Here is a 13216-nt window from a genome sequence, read left to right as displayed (position 1 = left end):
TGTGTAACCTTGAGAAAAGCAAGTCGAAAACACTTTTCGCCATACGTGACAACTTTGATATCAGAAAGAAAGAACTGGTAAAAATCGGCTATAGCACCTCACTGCAGAAATGATGAATAATAATGAAACGGGAAAAAGGCACGTTTTCATTTTCTTTTCCGTTCTTCTATTTGCACCCACCAGCTGTGGCATCTAATGCATATTTAGTGGTGTTTCCGGACAGATACGCAGAGCTAGCGTCATTCGCTAGGGCAAACAGGACAGACACCCGTTTCGCAAGCCGGCAGAAAATTATTTCAGTGCGCAGCTCTCGTAGTTAATGGGTCTCTGACTGCGACGGGCTAAAGGTAACTGTATACACGTTCTTCCTGCGTTTCTAAAGCGTTGAAATGTCATTTACCTAATGTACGCAAAAACTCCGCCGATTGTTTCATAATGTATTGCGTAAAGCTTTTAAAAGCTGCTTTCTTTAACCTCAGTGGCCTTCAAAGCTCGTGGTTATATTAAACAGGTAAGTCAGCTTGCCCCATATATTCCGAGGAGCTTCCTTTAAGCGTGAACTGATTTAAATATTAAGAGAACTGTGTAGCGATATAGCAAACACATAAGAGGCAACACGAAACATTTACTCTCCCCTCAAAATTTCTCCAGAATATTTGTTACCCATCACGTTCTCAGATTCATGCAGTCACCCCCACATCTATCTTTTAAAATACTCATCTTCAAGTAACATTTTTCTTTGAGAATATACTCTGCTAATTCCCGAAGCTCTGTGAATTAGCTCTGCTAATTCACATCTAGTGAATTAAGGTGCACTGACACCAAGTTAAGGTGCACTGACACCGAACAGTACACGGGCCACTAACTAGCATTTTGCCTCCATTGAAATGCGACAACCGTGACCGGGGTCGAACCCACGACCTTCGTGTCAGCAGCCGAGCTACGGCGTAGCCAGTGGACCACCGAGGATGTCCTGGCCTCACTGTGCAAACAGAGCAACAACTATAGAAAACGTCGTTCGACAAGAAAAAGTTATGTCGATAGTTATGGCGACGATCAAGTGAGTGAACATGAGAAGCATTCGTGACGCCCAGCGAAGCAAGGTAACCATGTGACAGGATGTCGCGAGGGTTCCGTTGTCCTGATCAGCTGTTGCTTCGAGTGCCACATTGCTTCTACAGCGAAAGCTGTCATGAGACCACAAAACAACCGATTTGGGTGTTGTAGTTCTGCACCGCCACTCGTGTCCGTAACCGCTATCACGCGAAACGAAAAAAAAGGGGGATAGAGCTGGGTTTGAACACGTGCCCTCTGCGTGGCAGGCAAGTAATTCTACCAGAGTCACACCTGTAGTTGAAAATCTTTCATAAAACGATCCTCTATAGGTGTAATATCGAGCATGTAATCACAATAACGAATCTAATATAACATGATAGAAGAGTAAAATAAGAGCCAGGCATCCCAAAATGCGAAGTGTGCCACGAATTGGTGGTTTAAAGCTTCTGACCCATTACAAAGGGCTCACACAGAATTATTAGTTGTCATCAGCCGCAGCATCACAAAAGTGCGCATAAAGAATTACAGATGCGTAGCGGGTACCTCGCTTCATCGCAGAATGTCGAATAATAGCACAGTGAGTACTCTCCTATTCTGCAATGATTAGGATTAATAATGGAGCAGTAGGTACTTTGCAAGTTCACTTGAAGTAGCTACCCAAGAGAGTTTACAACGGGTTCTAGAAAGGCCGCTCTTCCAGCGTTCTCTGTTACTGTGCTTCGTGCTCTGCATGAGCAGGCCTGCCGTTTCTTTTTTTCTTTTCCCGTGATGTGGAGTTATATTCCGCCTACACATGCAGGCTGTTATCCCTGGGCACTTTAGGTTCACGGTCAAGCGAACAGATTAAGCACAAAGCTTTAATCATCAGCACATTGTTCATGACCAATTTATTAGCGACGACAATGATGAAGTCACTGATACTTTGTATTCGCATGCACAATTTGTTCAAGCTTTACAATTATTCCATGGTTATTGATAAAAAAAAATTTACTGCAATCTCAATCATCTTTTTGATTGATTGATTGGTTGATCATTGAATTGATTGATTGGTATGTGATATTTAATGTCCCAAAAGAGACGCCTTAGTAAACGGCTCCAGTGATTTCGACCACCTGGGGTTCTTAGAACATATCGATGGAGGCGAAGGGGACAGCCTTTCCGCCTCCATCGAAAATGTAGCGCGACCTGTGAATCAGCAGCCGAGTACCTTAGGGGGTAGAATCGGCACCACTCTAGAAGCCACACCGCGGAGAGGCAATCATCCTTCTCCCTTTATCTCCTGGTGCGTTTCGTATACGAACACCTTGATATTGCATAAGAGATATGCTGTATCGCGGTGTCTAGTCTTTACGTCATTCTTATGTTCTTGAACACCCCCTTCTCCATCTTGTTTCGTACTTTGAGAGCAAACGACTCTTCTTTATGGGCATAGTACTTTATCTAATCAAGTAAAAAGGGGCCGCTGGAAGCTTTATAGAGTGATAATTGCTGCGTGTTGTTTGGACTATCTTACTGTTCGTGCCACCGCACGAGACAATGGTTAAGGCTCACGCTACACCACGTAATGATGCATTTGTCAAGTACCCCTGTGTCTCTGATTTCTTCAAATGAAAAAGATGACCGCATGGGATCCGATAACGCTGCGTTCAGAAAGCCTACAGAATGTTGCAGATACTTCAATAAGCAAGAAGCACAAGCGCACACGTCAAAAAGCGTGGATATTTTGTACAAGCTATACAAGTGTATATGGAACGCAACGAGTGCAACACACACACACACACACACACACACACACACACACACACACACACACACACACACACACACACACACACACACACACACACACACACACACACACAGATATATATATATATATATATATATATATATATATATATATATATATATATATATATCTTAAAATATTAAATCTAATCGTGATAAGACCATTACGATGTGGGAAAAGATTGACTCGTAATTATTCAATGTTCACCGCCAAGGGCTTTCGGAATATTGCTTTAGAGGAATGGTTAGCCGGCAAATGCGGCACTCAGGTGAGCTTTTGACAGCAGTCATGGTTATTCTTCATAAGTTATCCAGTATATATATATATATATATATATATATATATATATATATATACGCTGTGGCGGAGCTGATAATTTTGTTGCTTGTGCTTGTCCTTTGTCCGCTGGCCACGTCGTGTTCCCATTGGACGAGCATAACGTACTTAAGTGGTATGAAGTTCGAAACGTTAGCGACCCGCAGCTTTTACGCTTTTACGAAGGAAGTAAGCAGAAAGGAGTAAAGCACAAACGTTAACAGGAAACCGCATCCGATGTATAGCGCATCCAGGACGGGACAGAGCAGAAGCCACTTTACACAGGCACAGCGGGCTAACTCTTATTACAGTTTAATCCGAGAACTAACAATACAATAACCTGGTGCCTGACAAGCCACTTGTTCAAACCAGCAATCGTGCATCTAAAAGAAACTATCGTGTGGCAGTCATATATTCTATTTCTTTAACCTATAACGATGCAGACGATATTGCAGTGTGACATGATGATTTGCTTTAGATATATACGATTGTTTGTTTGAGTACGTGGCTTGTCAGGTGCCAGATTGGGTATTATGCACGGTTGAATTTCGGAATAAGCTGCATTGTAGAAAGTGAGCGCTGTGTGTGTGTTATGTGCCTTTGCTCTGTCTCATCCTGGATGCATCGGATGCTGTGGAACAGGAAAAACCACCTGGCTGGCTACTAAGGAATGAGAGGGTAATGTGAAGCTAAAAAAAGGAGGAAGAAAATTTGCGGTGAATACGAGCAACCGTACGGAACCGCATCACTTTTGCAAGTCGTCCCCACCAAGGAGAGGTTCACTCATTGCTTGATGGGCCGACGAACGGTGGGAAGGGCGTTCTAGTAACATCTGTACGGAAAGCCACCGATCGTACAACTACTAAACACCGGCACAGTGAACAAGACAAATTTGTACTCTGCGAAAGTTGCGACCGTTGTCTACAGCATCGCATAAGCCCCACACCGGAGGCAGAACGTCGCGATATCACTTTAAAAGGGACGACAAGCGAGGTTCGCAATAGAGAGAAGGCCGGCTTGCTGGGCGTGCCTCTTAAGGCTGCGTTGCGCCGTTCTTGTAACCTGCCCCTGACCCCTCTGCGAAGCTAAAAGCACTGCAGTGCGGCTCAGCTCGGCAATGACCCAGGCGGTAGCGCACACTTTAAAAGCTTCGTGTTCTGCAAACTTGGAGTCACTTCTATGCGCAGGTTGCATCATTGCGGCTACCTATTTTCTCTGAGCGACGAAAACGTCGTTTTCTTATCGGGCGAAGCCATGCATTCATCGGTGTTCGCATTCTCAAAGGTGCGATGCAGACGATAGCGCTCTAAACCGAAGTTAGAATCAACAAAGGCAGGTATCACACTGATCGTCTCTTGTTCTCACATGAGCGTGCGCCCTGTATCACGCAAGCGACATTCGACGGAGACGGGAGATTGCAAGCCGCTCAGGGACGGGCAATCAGTGTCCCACTTTGTGTTCACATTTGCTGTAAGAACGTGCTTCTAGAACGAAGATGTTTGGACGGATAAATTAATCTTTCACCGTAGTTTATTGCTATACAGCCAGCGCTATAAAGGCTCTGCAAATTGCGCCAAAGCGTCAACGAATGCCGTTCGAAGAGGTGGTCGCGCACGTTAGGAACAGTGTAAGTCATAGGGTGTTCTTGTGCCCTGATCTTATCATTTCATTCCCAAAACCCATCTTGGCGGCTGGTTGGTTACAGTATTGCGCTGCTACACCTAAGGGCCTGGTTCGAGTTCCGGACAAATCATTAAAACTTGCGATGGAGACAAGACGCAAATAACTACAGTCTACTTTGATTTGGGTGCACATCGAGCAACCTCGTGGGGTCACATTAAATTATTCCGTTGTAACTCACTGCGGAGCTCTTCATAATCAGATCATGGCTTTTAGAACGTAAGATGTCACAGAAATTACTTTGCTTTCTCGAGAAATAACGCCGCGTCCGTAAACAACAGGGCTTAAGTTGTGTAGCATATTGGGCTAATTGAAACATACTATTGACCGTCAGCGCAAAAAAATACATGAAAAACAAGGAAGCGCACGACAAAAGCTCTAGGAACTGAAAATAACGTGGCATATATAAACATAAAGACAAAAAGTGCCTTTCTTTATGTCTAGCGCGCGCCTCCTCTACTTTTTTTTTTTTTTTGAGGCGGCGCTGGTTTAGCCTTTCTTTATGTTTATATACGCCACAATTTTTCTTTTAATCTTTCAGTTGTGCGAAAGTGCTTGTGTGATGCACTTCCTTGTTTTTCGAGTCGTTTTTTTTTTGAGCTGACCGTCATGTGCAGGGTTTAGTTTTCCTCTACAAACAGCATGCACTCACGCTGTAGTTCAGCGGAAGTACGTCTGTATTGGAAAATTAAGAGCATGTGTTTCTAAGCTTGCCCTTTTGAGTGGCACAACGATATATTTTGACACCACCTGGAAACCGAATGAGGAGGTGGCAATGACGCTGCCACGTTTCCACCCGCGAGATCCAGGTGGCCGTATATTACGCGGCGTCATCAGTCACAGTGGTATACCTGCGCTGCATCTATAAGCAGTAATTAGGTACACGACGAAAAATTGCGTAAAGAAGATGTTTTCCTATATAGACGAACATCATAACAACGAAGCCTATAAGGACTGCCAGAATAGTAAGTAGTTTGTGAAAGTTTGTACAGGCGCTGGGTTAAAAACGGACTCCGCGAAATGCTGTGACGAGGTGAGAATATTTAATGTGATATACAGTTTATTTTGTTGTAGCTTATACTCTGCTTATATAATCTACTCATATAGTATTTATGTACCTATAAGTACATATAGTACTTCACGTATACTCTATTACATATAGTACTTATGAAGTCAATCAAAGGCAGTACATTATGGAAGCTGGCGGCACGCTGTAGTTAGATAGTCAAGTGTTATCAACTCGATTTCACAATGGCTGCTTGATTTGGAGCGATGTCGTAAGGTTCTGCAATGCAACAATGTATCGGCGACGCTCACACCATAATTGGTTGCTGAACATTTAAGACGCCCTTCACTCTTATGTTCGTGACGTAGGCAGCCTGCCCATTCTTCAGCTTGAATGTGTTGCATACGTCAGCGTCTGCGCTGCCACTTCCTGTCGCAGTCACGACACGACCTTTCACATTATTTTCTGGTTTACGGTTTGTTGCCGTTTTGGTCATAAACGTGCCAATTGAGGGACAAGAGTTGCGCTTCTAAAAGCTTTCTGCGCCAACCAGTTGTCGGTAAACGTAATGCTAAAAACGATATAGCTGAGGCCTTCATAGTCCGAGGTTAGCATCTGCTTACTTTCAGCCAGCCTTGAAGCACAGCCAACTTTTTGCCGTCTGAAAGTTTGTACAGGCACTGGGTTAAAAACGGACCCCCCGAAATGCAGTGACGAGGTGAAAATACGGAAGGTCATGAACGCAGGAAACGCGCGACGCAGAAAAACAAGAAGGGAGCAAACAAACAGAAACTATGTTTTTCCACAAAAACAAAACAAAAAAATAAAGCGGGGGTGGGGGGATGCACAAGCTGGAGAGGTATCGTTCTGGAATGGGTTCAAGCGGACCTTTCTTCCAGACGAAGTGTTTCCGCAACGAGATAAAGGAATGGGCAGCCTTTCAACGCTTAATTGGCATGTTTTTGTGTACGGCGTTGTAGCAACAAGTACACGTAGACGCAGTTACGTGGTGCCCCTGCTCACATGGCTGGAACTGAAAGCATTATTGCCTTTAGTGACGATGAATTGTAGTGCTGCAACGTATCCTCAATGCGTCAGATAAAAGTGAAGTGTGGAGTAGCCTTGCATAACACCAGAAGACAAACATAACAGTGCTAATAACCTAATGCGCTACGCGTCAGTTTTACACCTGCACCATAGCCTAGAAGCCATTTTGTTGGTGCTTAAAAATTACTCTTAAAGTGTATTAGTCAAAATACGGGAGATAAAGAGACAGTAACTTTGAATAGCTAATAAAAACGTGTTAGCAGACGTTTATGCTCATTTCAGTTGCACACGATGCACTATAGTATAATTGGTATAGAGGCGGAACGTTTCTGCACGTTGTTAGCTAGGTGATCTGAAACAGTGAACTGAATCTACCTGATACTCGGTGAAACTGCGAACTCAAAGACTGAATGCATAAAGCCTTATACCTGCCAATTTATATTTATTTGTGTACCAGCATTCTTACTTTGCGATCTATATAGTGAGCTTTCACAATATTCGCAACACCACCAAGGGGAAGAAACTACTGGGCCGCTACTTACGATGGAGTTCTTAAGCTAGAATTTTAGTAAAAGCGAAGATTATGCAGCCGATGATCAAGTTGGAACATATACATTATAGAATGCATCTTGTCAGTGGTAAAAAGAAACGCCGAGGAAAAAATTCATACATTAGGCCCCTGATTTATAGAGAGTCCGCAACCAGTCACGCAAACTGTGCTCTATTTGTGGCGAAATATCTTGCTTGAACATGACGCGTGCACACACAGACAGTAGGAAAAGTAATGACATTACAGTCATAGCAAGACGAGGAGTCGGAACAAAGATTCCAGCATCAACCTCAAGCTCTGTGCAGGTCTCGAGGAGGAGTACAAGTGAAGAACTTGTGTTCGTGATTCTTCGTGCCGCAGTTGGAAGTGCGCAGCTTTTTGAATGACGAAGGGTATTTGCTAGGAAAAAAAAGGAAGAATCGTCCTTGTGGTAATCACAATCGCGAGAAACGGGAGGAAAATTTTAGGTAATTGTCTGGCACACTGTAATATAATCAGTAAACCATTTTTATTGCAGAATATGTAATTTGCCATTTTGTAATAAAAGTACTTGGGGCGATCATTCTTCAGCTGCTTCAAAGTAGTGGTACATGAAATATATTTTTTGAATGGCTAGAAGCAGCGTGGAGCCCGCGCTGCGCACTTCAGTTGCGTTGCGGAACGTGCAACCCGCTTGATGACACAACAACGACCCGACAACGCCACCCTAATTCCCTGATCGCCAACGCGCTGTTTGTTATCTACTCGGCCTTCTCTGACGCAGTTGTTTATCGCATCATTTCATCCGGCGTGATGTCCACCATCATCTCCGCAGAGGTACACCGGTGGTCGTGCTCACGCTCGACCAGAAACAGACCACTTTATTCCAACTAGAGGTGCTTATACTCATCTTGTAGCTGAGCGGAATATGCTGCGTTATCCCGGAGGCAGCAAATGCAGTAAACTACAAAGAAGTAAAAATGGTGATGTAGGCCAGATGCATAGACTCAAGCTGTAAATCCCTTACTATTCTCGACATGTTGACAGCTTTAAAAGCGTCCGCATTCATTCATGAAACATCCAATGGTGGCGGCAGCGCAGTCGCGCTCCTACATCGACCAGTCGTCCCAAAACGTTCTTCCTCGCAGTGAAAGGGTCAGTTCGGAGGCTGTTCATTTCTTCATTTTACACCGGTATTTACCACTCGCATAATAACAGAATCGTGGAATGACCACTTGTTTGACGGTACGTCTAAACTTCAAATGTGTTTTTTAACCACTATCAAAGGGCGTGTGACCTGCCAAACATGAAATGAACGCAAATCGCGACGTGAATTGACAGTAGGTGTGTTACAGTTCTAAATAACATTGTAAATGTTTCCTTGCAGTGTCCTGAATATAATGTCTCATTCGCCGGGCATATTTGTTATAAGCGGTATACAGATGCATATGCTCGAAAATTGCTTCAATTAAAGGTACTCAGTCACTTAAAATCACTGTCTAAAATTCAAGGAACATTAATCTTAGTATTATTAAGCGCCCCGGCAATGTAGATTGTGCAAGACAATGACTAATCTTTAGCGAGACTATATTGGCGATAAAGGAGCTAGAATATCGCGGCTACAGGTTCCTTTATGACTACTGTTTTCAAGTATAGCAATTCAGGCAGCTTTACAATAGTGCTCAAAACGATTCACCGAACATGCTTTCATTGGTGAAGGCTGGTGGGTACTGATACCACTCTAAAATGCATGTATCGGTTCTGTGCTGCGGGTAAAATAATCTGATTCCACTATTAGTGAGTTTATTTTGCGTGGTGCACATGTATTGAACGTTGTATCCTACTGTTTCATGAAATATTCAAGAACAACAATTACCAATATTTTCTGCTATTGTACCGAAATTTCCACATTGGCATTTGACATTCATAGGACTCTTTCAACATTGTATTATATATCCTGATAACGTGAATACAGTGGCCCCATCCCGGGATGACACAAGGAGCACAATGTCACAGCGCTGACGGTTAAACATATATTGCAGTGTTATGTTTGCTACTACACGTCTCGTCTCATGGGGTATAGAGCTGTTTTCAGGTGATCAAGAATAAACTAATTCTTCATAAAAGCTTGAAAATATTGTTTCTTGAGTACGTGCTGTCGTGTTTGCTCAAGAAGCAAACAAAACATACAACCACAGTGAAGTTCAGAAGATCCAAAACGCCACATCAGTGACCTCACAGATTTTTGTGCCGTATTAGACCTGGTTACGTATTACTGCTATGAAAAAGTAGTGTAATAATGAGAACTACGAGTACGTCTGTAAGGAAGAACATGGACAGCTTCATGCCAGCAGACTTGGGCACCAGCTCATGTTTGCTGGCACCGTGAACTGAGGCGTACGTGCCCCATGACCGCAGGCTGCAATGCAACGACGACTGCGCTCACCATTTGTCGAAGTAGTAGTCAATGTTCTCTCCGGCGGCCACCGTCGGGGAGCTCAAGAGGAAGTCGTTCCTGTCCGGCCGCCTGCGGCGTTGCCTGCGCTTGTAGCTGTGGTCGTCCATGAGCGCCTCATCGTCACTCCACGAGTTGGGTCGCAGGGCGCTGCTGCGCAGCCGGCCGAAGTCGCCCTGCGAGCGTGCCTTTCGCAGGTCGTGGTCGGTGTCCAGCATCGATCGCACGGGTGACCGCGATGGTGCTGAGAAAGAAGGCGAAAGAAGAGCATGGTCGGACTCGTTCGTGACGGTAGTGGCTGGCCGTCCCGCGGAAGGCTCTGGCGCGGAACCGATGTTGGAGCTGGAGAAGGTGCTCAGTCCGAGGTCGCCGCGGTCAGCCCTAAAGGTCGTCCTTGATAAAGACGCCTGGTAGCGCTTCTCGATGTCGTCCAGTGCGCCAGAATACAGGCTGTTGCCGTACTTGTAGTTATCGTTGTAGATGAGCGTCAGCGGCCGCTTCCAGTTTCGGGGCGCCATCGTCGTAACGTCTCAGGTCGGGGGTCGAGCGCTGCTCCAGAGACCTCGGGGCACGCGGAGCACGGGCTGGGTTCGGTCTGTCGGTGCAACTCGTTTGTTTTCGCGTCCCCGTCCGTTCTAAGTTTAAACCTGCCCACCGGATGTGGTGCGCCGCCTGGAGGAAAGCCGAAGGGCGATCAGGGCGAAGCCAGTGGCTGCCAGCGTGCCGCCCAATTCCCCATGTGCCACTTTGCGTGCGCTTTGCGCTCTTGAGGTTTGCATCACCTGTACACTGCTGGAGGTCATCGTTCACCTAGCAACGGAACAAAACGTTCTTGGAATGCAATAATGGACATATTTAGGTCTGTCCTATTGCTTGCAAGATACTAGGCGAATTAAAATGTCCCCACATAGTTTTTATCTGAAGATCAGTAGTGCACAGTGACAAGGGGTGGAGGGACAGATACACTGCAGTGTAACCTGACGATGTTAGTCATCCTGCAGCATTAACTTAGGTAATTGAGATGCGATATCAGCAGATGCAGCCATGATTGGCGTTAGTAATGAAGAAGGGTCATTATTACCTAAATATAATTTACATTATAGTTGCAAGGAGCCAAGTCTGACTGGATATGCTCGAGTAGCCGAAACCCAAGAAAAAAATCATGCATGTGTCCTTTTTTTCTTTATTTGATGACGTACAATTAGCTCCCGGTGTGTTTGTCTGCGTCACAAACACTGATGAGTTGTCTGTTCACATTTCTTTGAATCCGGCAACAAAGCTTTTCTGCAATGCCATGAAGGCTTCCATACTCTAGAATAATGGCAAGTTGGGTGAGTTGGTAATGATCAATAATGTAACGGCCCGAAAAATGGACTTCTTTCTATTTGTTTGTGTTCCCGTTCGTTTTTTTTTGCGCAGTTACGTTATGGTTCCTTACTCTACACGGCACTGGCATGTGGTGCGTTCGTGGCAAGCAGGACTATATCAATAGGTAATGAGAGTTCTGAAATTGCTGACACACAAGAAGTACAGGTATGGCACCAATGATTGTAACTCGAAACAAAGAAAACAAACAACGACAACAACAACAAAAGGAACGTCAATTGTGAGTGTTCCACAAACACAACAAGTAATTAAGGTCGGCCGAAAAGTAATCGCTGAACATTTTTCAGAGACCCTAAAGCACATATGCTGTTACGAGCAAAACAGGGAACAAGAACACGGGAAAAAATGAAGAAAACGTCAAACAGCATAGTGCGCGCCATATTCAAAAGTGGCAACTTGAATCTCAGAACAGAGAATCACAAAAACGACGATGCTTATCGACCATTTCAAGGCTACATTCCTTAAATTAACTTGAGGATGAGTTTTACCTCTGCTTCCAGTTTATAAATAAACCTTTCTTTTCTTACCTGTTTAAGTTCTGGGTGTCAACTTTAGTACTGTTGCAAACTTCGATGGTCCAGGTTACGGTGTATAATATTTAAATGCACTGATACTCGATATTGCATATTGAAAGGATGTGATTAGGTGGGCTGATTTTGACACCAGCGCAGAGAGTGAGTCGTAGTGAGACTTTTAACATGCTATGAGAACGTGAATTGGAAGCGTGTAGGAGTAAATCTTAATATTTCTAGAATGGCTGATATATTACTGTTGATTCAAAGTTTCTCGAATGTAGCATGCGGACGTACAGTAATTTCTTTACCTCTGTTTCTGGTTTCTTGCTGGTATTTCGACTAGTTGCAGTAGCTGGTAGTATCACGCTCTTTTGACATTCGCAGAAATAATGTAGTGGAAATCGTTCTCCGAAATCGGGGAAGGGAGACGGGGCCAAGCTAGAAACTTACATTTGTGAAGGCGTCAGTTCTGCTTGGCTTCCCAGCAGCTTGATAGTTGGGATCTCATTGACAGCTTATTGACACTGCACTGTGCCTGGAAACTGCAACGCAGTAAAATAATAATAAGAATAGTATCACGGATCGGCTGAAGAAAAATCTACCGCATTTTATTTCGCCGATTTTGGAAAAAAAAGGAACATTGGTATACCAATAGAAGATTGATTCTTCTAGGAAAGTGTATTCTACTTTTATTTCATCATTTAACCCAAACAACAGATGCGAAAATTTATGGGCTCATTTGCTTTGTTACAAACAATACTATTAATATATGAAGAAGAGGGACGTGTGCCTGGCTAATATAAGGCTGACGCGGAAGTGAAGGATGACGCGAAGCATACCGTTACTGTGGCGATCGATATGGATGAATGTACGACGAAGGAAGAGGGAACGCTGAAGCCCCTTCCCCGCCGTTCTTGAGGTGAAGGAGTGGTCAAGCCTCTACTGCTCCCCTGCTTCCGAAACCTCCTCCATAGATATATATCTATGGCATCAGAGTGCTAAAGTTAAGGCAGGAATCACTTCGTTATAGGGCCATTGGTTTATATATCAAAGGTAATGAATAGTGTTCTCGTAGGTCACTTCAACCGTAAAAACCCTCCGCGGCAGTCTGGTGGATATGCTTCGCGACTGCTGACTGTGTTTAGATTTCGGCACCCGTTAAAGAAACCCGGGTGGTCGAAATTTCTGGAATACTCCATCACGGGTTTTGGGACGTGACCTAACAATTATTGATATCAGATTTCGACTGTGAATGATATTTTAACAATGTCTCGCTGCGAAGTTTTGTGATTGATTGTGTATGTATAGGTGTTATACACTTACATTATTACGTGTCGCAACGACTATTACGTGCACCCGTACATGTAATTTTATCATGTGCTGCGAGATCAACCTAGTTTTTGTGTGGAAAGTATGAGGAAAGTCATCGACAAAATTT

General features: G+C 44.2%; 2 protein-coding genes across 6 annotated transcripts in view; one reads left to right on the top strand and one right to left on the bottom strand.

The window, feature by feature from the left end:
- LOC119176378 (uncharacterized) overlaps positions 1–10499 on the bottom strand; it is a 43923-nt gene extending 33424 nt beyond the window's left edge. For all 4 annotated transcript variants that reach the window (XM_037427630.2, XM_037427632.2, XM_037427631.2 and 1 more), the window contains exon 1: positions 9869–10499. In XM_037427630.2, the coding sequence (XP_037283527.2) occupies positions 9869–10395 (527 nt within the window). In that variant the 5' untranslated portion in view covers positions 10396–10499. The remainder of the gene's footprint in view (positions 1–9868) is intronic.
- Positions 1–13216, top strand: part of LOC119176809 (uncharacterized) — a 68041-nt gene that overhangs the window by 30444 nt on the left and 24381 nt on the right. The window lies entirely within an intron of this gene.

This window comes from Rhipicephalus microplus, chromosome X, assembly GCF_043290135.1.
Source record: "Rhipicephalus microplus isolate Deutch F79 chromosome X, USDA_Rmic, whole genome shotgun sequence".
Taxonomy (NCBI): Eukaryota; Metazoa; Arthropoda; class Arachnida; order Ixodida; family Ixodidae; genus Rhipicephalus; species Rhipicephalus microplus.
The sequence above is the reverse complement of the archived record's forward strand: the minus strand, read 5'-3'. Positions and strand labels throughout refer to the sequence as shown.